Source organism: Lolium perenne, chromosome 3, assembly GCF_019359855.2.
Source record: "Lolium perenne isolate Kyuss_39 chromosome 3, Kyuss_2.0, whole genome shotgun sequence".
NCBI classification, from domain to species: domain Eukaryota; kingdom Viridiplantae; phylum Streptophyta; class Magnoliopsida; order Poales; family Poaceae; genus Lolium; species Lolium perenne.
Genome location: NC_067246.2, coordinates 45,352,118 through 45,360,365, shown reverse-complemented (window position 1 = coordinate 45,360,365; position 8,248 = coordinate 45,352,118). Strand labels below are relative to the sequence as shown.

General features: G+C 50.2%; 1 protein-coding gene across 1 annotated transcript; it reads right to left on the bottom strand.

The window, feature by feature from the left end:
* Positions 1-336: 336 nt before the first annotated feature.
* Positions 337-3,414, bottom strand: LOC127341402 (E3 ubiquitin-protein ligase SINA-like 7). The gene is made up of 3 exons (XM_051367235.1): positions 3,031-3,414; positions 1,913-2,136; positions 337-1,380 (listed from the first exon to the last, which is right to left on the bottom strand). The coding sequence occupies exons 2-3, from the start codon at positions 2,030-2,032 to the stop codon at positions 601-603; spliced, it is 900 nt and encodes a 299-aa protein (XP_051223195.1). The 5' UTR covers positions 2,033-2,136; positions 3,031-3,414; the 3' UTR covers positions 337-600.
* Positions 3,415-8,248: the final 4,834 nt, after the last annotated feature.

Below are 8,248 nucleotides of genomic sequence, written 5' to 3'. Positions count from 1 at the left end.
TCTATGCTCAAGTATACTTACAGAGATACAAGTAACCCATTTCACCTGATTCTAACTTGAAACAGTAGAATGCAATGGCCAAGTTGTTAAAAGGGTAGACATGGTAACGTGTAACAACTTATCTGTCATCACATAGTTGCATACTTTATGATGCCCAGCGGCATCACTGATATATACAGCTTGTTATTTGCGTATAGAACTACAACTTGTTCTTTGCACATAGAACTACATAAAACATTCTTATGATTCAAGAAAACATTTCACCAACAACTTTCGGGTCTCATGTATGTACAGAGAAATGAAAGAGAAGGCATTAAGGTTATCGTGCAAGAAGTATAAAACAGGATGACTACAAGTTACTGGTTCATACTCATTAGTCACGTAACAAAAGCACAGAAATGTACTAAATTTAAACTTAATATACAACTTTATAGCAGGTCATGGACTGCCTCACATGTTGAGTTCCGAACACCAAAACATGCATTGTTGAAACAACTACTATACTTAAGATCGTAGACTCAACATATATCCTGGAAACAGAAAGCTGAAACCCAGGCATGATAACAGCAACACGCTACACCTCTGGAATACACAAATACATTATGAATCAGAACAATGAATACGGAGTTTACGCTGAAGAGCAAAGGCTATAACCTTTCCTTGAGGAGCAGGAGTCGGGCTCTTTCCTTGGAGACTGGCTCTGCTGACACTTAAAGCTTGATGGATGGTGATTCTGAGTAAGATACTGTTTTGATCATCAGGGATCTTTCCCTTGGGCAGAATTAAGTCAAAGCCCTCCGGGAATCCATCATACAATGAAGAGCTTCTGATATGGCAACTTGAACTTTCACAAAAAACAGTCGCGGGGCAGTCGTAGTTCATATTACATGTGAACTTGGGTTCCGTAGTGCTAGGTTGGACGCAGATGATTGAGATAGCATGTCCAGTAGCCACCAATGACATCTTGAGCAGGAAAAAATAGTCGGTCCTGTTGCGTTCCAGAACATGTAAGCCCAGCTGTAACCGGAGAGAGACCGTGTCAGAATCTGGGAGGGTTGTAGATGGAATCTCATGATCAGTGGTTAAATGGTCCACAAGCGAATCCGTTGGCCCAAGGAAGGTACAGGAGGGCACTGGGCAGAAGCACCCCCAAGCAGCGCACACCCAAGGAGCGCACGCCTTCTCATGTTCTACTTTCTGGTAGTAAGTGACGTACTTGGTGCATCCGTACATGGCGTTGGAGCAAGGAACCTTGACTGACTGAACGACATGTTCCATCCCAAAGCAGCGGGTGAAGGTAGTTCTGGCAGAGCATATGTGGCACTTGTTGTCCAGGTACTTGCTACGGCATGACGAGCATAGGAAATGCCCCACAGAACACTGTTCAAGAGAAAGGATTAGCTGGGTCCTTGTGAAGATAACTTTTAACAGCAATATTTTGTTTCAGGAAAACTACACAAGGCCACAAAATGATATGAAATGCCCCAAAGAACACTGGAAGATAAAGGATTGATTTGTGTCCTTGTAAAGATAACTTCTAACAGAAATCTTTTGTTTTCGATTAACTACACAAATACAGAAATGATATGTAATGCCCCACGGAACACTCGAAGAGAAGGGATTAACTGTGTCCTTGCAAAGATAACTATGTACATATATCTTTTGTTCTTCATAAACTACACACTTAGACAAATGATAGGAAATGTCCCACAGAACACTGGAATAGAAAAGATCTACCTTCATAATTGCAGCTACTACAGATATTATGGGTTCACAGGAAACATTTTCTTGCCAAGTAGCACTACATCCAATGATATATTCATCAAACCACTCACAGTGAGCTTTATCAGAAATGAAACAAAATCTTGAGTACAAAGACAAGTCGATATGCTCATAGGCGTAGTGCATTTACCTGGAATATCGGAGGCTTGAGGGGCTCAAAGCAGATGGGGCAGTCAAGGGTGTCCAACTCCATGGTGACAGTCAGCCTCTTGCCATTGTTTGCTCCCTCACGCTGTGCTTTACCATCCATCGCCAACAAAACTCAAAGGTTCCAGCACTAGCTTCCTTGGTGTGTACTGCTAGTATTAAGAGACCCCAACCTATTGATCAAGTTAATCTCACCGCCCTGCTCTCCTGTTCCACAATATATGCTGATTAAAGTTATGGAACTGGAAGTGATACTGGTATAACAGGCATGATTTAGACAGAACAAGCACATATTTGCAGACAATTGAGAGGCAGAGCACTGTTATTTCACATCAGTCAAATTTTCTCGTTTTGCGACCAAGAAAATTGAATATTTTGCCTTATTATTGTTATTTGGTCACTTCGAGCAGCGCCCATACGCGAACGGTGAAGCAGTAAAGCTGGCCATTGACACTCGAACGATGGGCGAAGGCCCCGGATCCTGAACTACCTGGTCGCCTCCGGGTTCATCCACTGCAAGAACTAGTCGCCGTTGCCAGTCCCGAGGTCGCCCTCTCCTGATAGCGGCGACATCGCAGATGAGGTCGCTGCCTCCGGTGATCCTTTCCTCCGAGGAGAGAGGGGAGAAGACTGCAGCTCCCTTCCCAGCGAGGTCTCTCCAACTGGCCCGCGCGCCGCGCTGATCTGAGGCCCATGGGAGCGGGAGAGGAGGCGAGCGCGACAGCTGCAGGGCTGAGAGGCGAAAGGGAACTGACCAGCCAATAAATACGGCGTTCCACAGCAAACACTGTGAAGGGCCACTGAATTGATACCGGTGTGCTAGGCACAAGCTAGAACAGGCTCCATGTTTTACGCCAAACTAGCAATGGAAAAGCTACAATCGAGAGAGACAATTGAAGATGTGTTAAACTAATAATTCGTGAATGCCTGTAATTTGTCCTCGTTTCCTACTTTTTCCAGTGCAATGAAAATGAATTGTCTGTGCTAATTTCTAGATCAGTTCAGTAGCGGACGAGCTATATATGCAAGCGATGTGACAAAGAAGTAAAAGAAAGCCCTCCAATTTGTTCCGATGGGATAGATGTAGGCATGTAGCTGTACCTGAAATCTACTTGGCCTTCCGGCCTCGAGGTTTGCTGCACTAGCAGGCCTGGCCAACATGGCTGCTGTCCAGGTCGTCGTCTCCTGCTGGCAGCGCCATCAGCGATGAGTACGTCGCCTCCCCTGCGACCCCTCTCCGGGACCCGCTCCTGCGGAGGGGAAGAAAGGTTGGAGGAGGGTACTGCTCCCGTGCCGGCGAGCTCTCACGCGCGGGCGTCGACGCGAGCGCGAGGAGAGAAGGGGGGAAGGGAGATGGGGTGGGAAGAGGAGGTGAGGGCGAGGCGACGGCGACGGCGACGGCGGCAGGGTTCGACGGAGGCAGGGTTCGGCGACGGATATGGAGGCAGGCAGTGTGGTGCCGGAGCCTCGGAGGGGACGGGAAGCCGGTGGGCTGGATATGGGCCTGGGTATTGGAAGACTTTGCATTGACCAAATTCACCAGCTTCGCGCAGGGTGAGTTGGCCGTTGGGCTCCCAGGCCCGAAATCTGGCGCTATTTAGCGTTGGATGGATCAGTTTAGCTTAAGGAGGTCCATGAAAATTTTGGACAAATGCTGACAAATTCAGACAAAACAAGACGAAATTCGTTCAAACATAGGAGCATATATAGGCCAAATTCGTAATATATTTGAATTCGGATAGAGGGACATATTAACTAAAATTTAAAAACGGCAATCTACATGCCGAAATATCGGTAGAAGGTAGAAGGCCGTGTAGTCGTCGTCGTCGTTGCTGGAGTTGCCGGCATCCTCGAGCGGCGACGCCTCGTACCAACGGCTTGAACCCTGGCCAGGATCGCCGCGTGGCGGCGTCGCCGATAGAAGTCGTCGCCGCGTGGCGGTGTCGGCCGATAGAAGTCGTCGCCGCTGCTCTCCTCGAGCTTGATGAGCGGCATGGGCGCGACGGGTGCGATCGGTGTGGCGCGGACGGCGCGACGGGTGCGGTCGGTGTGGCGCAGACGGCGCGGCGCCGTGCGGCATCCAAGTCCAGTAGGCGCCTCTACTTCTCCACCTCCTGCCGCTCCCAGTCCCGCCTGGACCAGTCGAGCGCAGCATCCATGGGGAGGGCGTTGTCAGCGGGGACGAGGTCGTTCAGCGACCTGGCGATCGCCTCCGCCACCGCAGCGTCCTCGGCACGCTTGTCCTCCTCCTCGACGAGCTGGGGCGCGGCGGCGTCCGCTGCGGCCTCCTTCTTCGAGGTCTTCCTATTGCGGCCGCGCGAGGGAGACGACGAGCGATGCCCCCTGGCCGCGGATGACGAGGGCGTCACTGCTGCGCCCTCTGGTCGGCGGTGGAGAGGTCGGCTCCTTCTTGATGACGGTCGGCGTCGCAGGTGGAGGAGCCGACCGGCCGGACCTCGACGCGGACCTCAACCCAGACGAGGAGGAGGACGGCGCCATCCGTCATGGCCTCCAGGAGCTACCGTGCCGGCGCGACACGGTAGGCACCACCGGCGGCGGCATCCCCAGAACGGGGGAGTTGCCACCCTCGATGTGCGCGAGCACGTTCTCGAGGGTGCGGCCAGGCCCGCTCCACCAGCGGCGGCGGCCGGCGGCATTGTTTCGCGCGGGATGAGGAGGAGGGCCATCGTACGCGGCTAGTTCTCGCTCGTACCTTTGCCGGAAGAACTCCGTCCAGGCGTTCTAGTTGTCCGGGAAGAAGCGTTCCTCCGCGCGCTACTCATCACCCTTAGTGACGAGCACCGTGTCGATCTCCGCCTCCAGCGCGGCGCGACCGATTGGCGGCGGCGGGATCGGGACGCCGCCCGCGCTTAGGCGCCAGCCTCCGGACGCGCGAAAGTCCGGCGGCGGCATTAACTCGCCGCGTGGAAGCTACGTGTCCAGCAAAGACTGACCGGCGGCAGGCTTTTACAACACGCGGAAGACGATGCGATGAGGACGACGATCGGCCTTTCTCACCGACAAGTCGGGGCCACCAGCCGCGCGGGAAGTTTTCTTGGCGTTTCCCGCGCTTTCGTTTTCTTCGGACTCCCGAGCGCTCCTGGGGGTCGGGGATGACCTGGGCTTCCCGAATGGATGAAAGCCTAAATCCGGACGAAAACGAGGATCCGAAGGCACGACTAGACCGTTTTCGTCCATCCGGATGAAAAAAAAGGCGTTCTAGGAGTCTTCCCGGGGAGACGCTGGAGATGCTCTTAGGCATTCTTTTGGATATATTTAGTATTGCGATTTCTGAAGAAAAAACTATAATTTTAAATACTCTGAGGATTTGTTGGTACAACAAGGTGCTTCCATGGCCGTGATGATTCAGTTATTAATTAAAAAAACGCAATGCAGCATCAGTCACTCGCACATCTGGGCTGCCACAGCGAAAACTCCTTTACAATTCCCTCTTAAATACACGATGAACTAGCAAGATTTTCAGATAAATCTCTGCGGGGCCAAGAGTTAATTGTTCTTAAGAACATCCTTGAGGTCCTCCTCCTAAACTGCTTGACAACGTGACTGTAGCTGTCACGACCCCAGCCACGGGACTCACTCGCCGCCAACGCCGCCACGCTATCGACGAACACCTCAAGTTCTGCCCGGTGCCTGAAGCAAACGAATTGAGGCGATCCAGGAGGGAACGGCGAGTGAACCACCGGATCAACGGTCCAGAATGGACGACGTGAATCGGACGAAGCAGATGGAAAGCGAAGAAGTGGCGCTGCAGGTGGGACCTACGGCCAGCCCGTCCTGGCGTGTCTTAAGCCGTGGAGTTCCTTCTTTTCGTTTTGCTGTTGAGCCAACCCTGTAAAGAACTCTCGATCCCGATCTTGTTCTCATTCCCTCTCTAAGAATTCCTCTATCTCCCTACCCTCCTGCTGTGAATTTGTATCCCGTGCTGTTGAATCGTGTGATCTGGAGATATATCTGAGTGTGGTATAGAGAGGGCGTATCAATTGGTATCAGATTGCCAGGGTTCGAGAGTTCGTGGCTGATCTATGTCGTGATCCCTCAGGATCTCTAGTCGCAGGCGCGGATCTTGAATCTGCACAAAGTTTCACCCTCGAGGGTGGACGCCTCTTCTAGATCGACGAGATTTGGCGAATTTTCTTCCCTTCCAGTGACAGAGCACGGAAGGTGTTCGACACTTGTCCGCACTGGCGACGAAGAAACCACAGACACGGTGGGATACATCGGGGCGCATCGACACCATGGAAGAGCAACTTGAGAAGATGATGAAGATGTTGGAGGCCCAAGAGAAGCGCATGTCATCAGAGATGCAAGAGTTGAAGGCTGGGTTTGAGGATTTCAAACCGGACATCAGGGCGATCAAGGGATCGATGGGCACCATGGGTACGGAGGTGCAAGAAATCAAGGCCAATCTCGAGCTATGGAAGCCTGAGATCGAGTCCAAGGTGAGCGATCTCGGGGCAGCGGTCAAGGACCTGCGCCGGCAAGTGGATCAAATCGCTCGTGGAGAAGGGGTCAGCTTGTTGGGTCGTCCTCCTACTTCACCGGCTGCAGCTCCACCACCGGCAGGTTCATCCCTGTCGGGTGCAATCTCCGGGCCAGATGGCCACCGCGTCGACAACATCACCCGGGGTTCGGAATCGAAAGAACTAACTCTTTCGTTTCCCTCCCCGGTCACAGGTCAGCATGATTTGATCGATCCCTCTCTGGTTGAATTGACTATGAGTGATAAGTATGGCACTGGCAAACCACCACCACAAGCAGAATTTCCTAAATTTGATGGCCTGAACCCACAGTTATGGATCAAAGCTTGTGATAAATATTTTAGGGTCTATTCAGTGTGTCAAGAGTTTTGGGTTGAATACGCCACTATGCATTTTATAGGAAACGCAGCACTCTGGTTTCAAAGTGCTGAAGAAAAATTAGGGAATATTACTTGGGAACAACTGTGTGATACTCTCATTAAAAGATTTGATAGGGGACAGTACCAATTACTATATAGGCAAGTCTTCAAAATTAGACAAGAAACTACAGTGACTGAATATATAGAGAGGTTTGATAGCTTAATGCATCACATGCTAGCTTATAAACCGGATTTAGATCCAACATTCTTTACCACTAGATTTGTGGATGGCTTGCATAGAGACATCAAGGCTGTAGTTTTAATTCAAATGCCCAGCGATTTGGAGACTGCTGTTTCTCTGGCCCTCTTGCAGGAGGAAATTGGCGAGGATGTGGAAATTACTCCTTCACCATACTCTAAAGGTGTCCAAGGTTTTCGCTCCAACTATAAAGCGAACAGCCCTCAGCAGATCTCCAATAATATGGGATCTAAGCAAATTATGATCCCGAGAAAGCGAAGCGCTGATACATCTCGCAATGTTGGTACTGCACAGAAATTGGCTGCTCTCAAAGCCTATAGAAGAGCTAAGAATCTCTGTTTCACGTGTGGTGATAAATACAGTGCAACTCACAAGTGCGCGCAAACAGTGCAACTTCATGTCGTTGAGGAGCTGATGGAACTGCTGGAAGGTAATGAGAGTCCTGAATCATTCACCACAGCAGTGGATGCAGAGGAACAACAGGAAGAATTTTTCTCTCTGTCCCAACATGCATTATTTGGCACAGAAGACAATTCTTGCTTCAGGTTACAAGGTTGTATACAAGACATAGAAGTGATGATCCTTATTGATTACGGATCCTCACGGAAATTTCCTCAACTCGATGACAGCAAGTAAACCCAAGGGGGTTATTAAGTTACCGAACACAGTGAAAGTCAAAATTGCTAATGGTGAGATTTTGCAAGGCAATGAAGCTTTACCTCAATGTCAGTGGTCCTGTCAAGACACACAGTTTGTCACAGATTTAAAGGTGATTCCACTTCAATGTTATGACATGATCTTGGGTATTGAGTGGTTGAAATCCAACAGCCCAATGAATGTGGATTGGCAAGAAAAATGGATGGAAGTGAACCAAGAAGGACACAAGCACGTGTTGCATGGGCTCAAAGCAGATACTTCTTCGTGCTTACCCGTGTCTCTCGTCCCGGATGGAAATGTTGGAATGTCTGGACGCTATCTTATTTCTGGTTCATGTTTGTGCGGTGCAGAAGAAACAGACACCCCCATACCAGGCACCATCCAAAAATTGATTGACAAGTTCGAGGGATTGTTCACGGAACCTAAAGGGTTGCCTCCCAAACGTTTGTATGATCATAAGATCCCCTGTTACCGGAGCGTCACCGGTCAAACAGAGGCCGTACGGATATAACCCAATGCGAGAAAAATGAGATTGAGAAACAAAT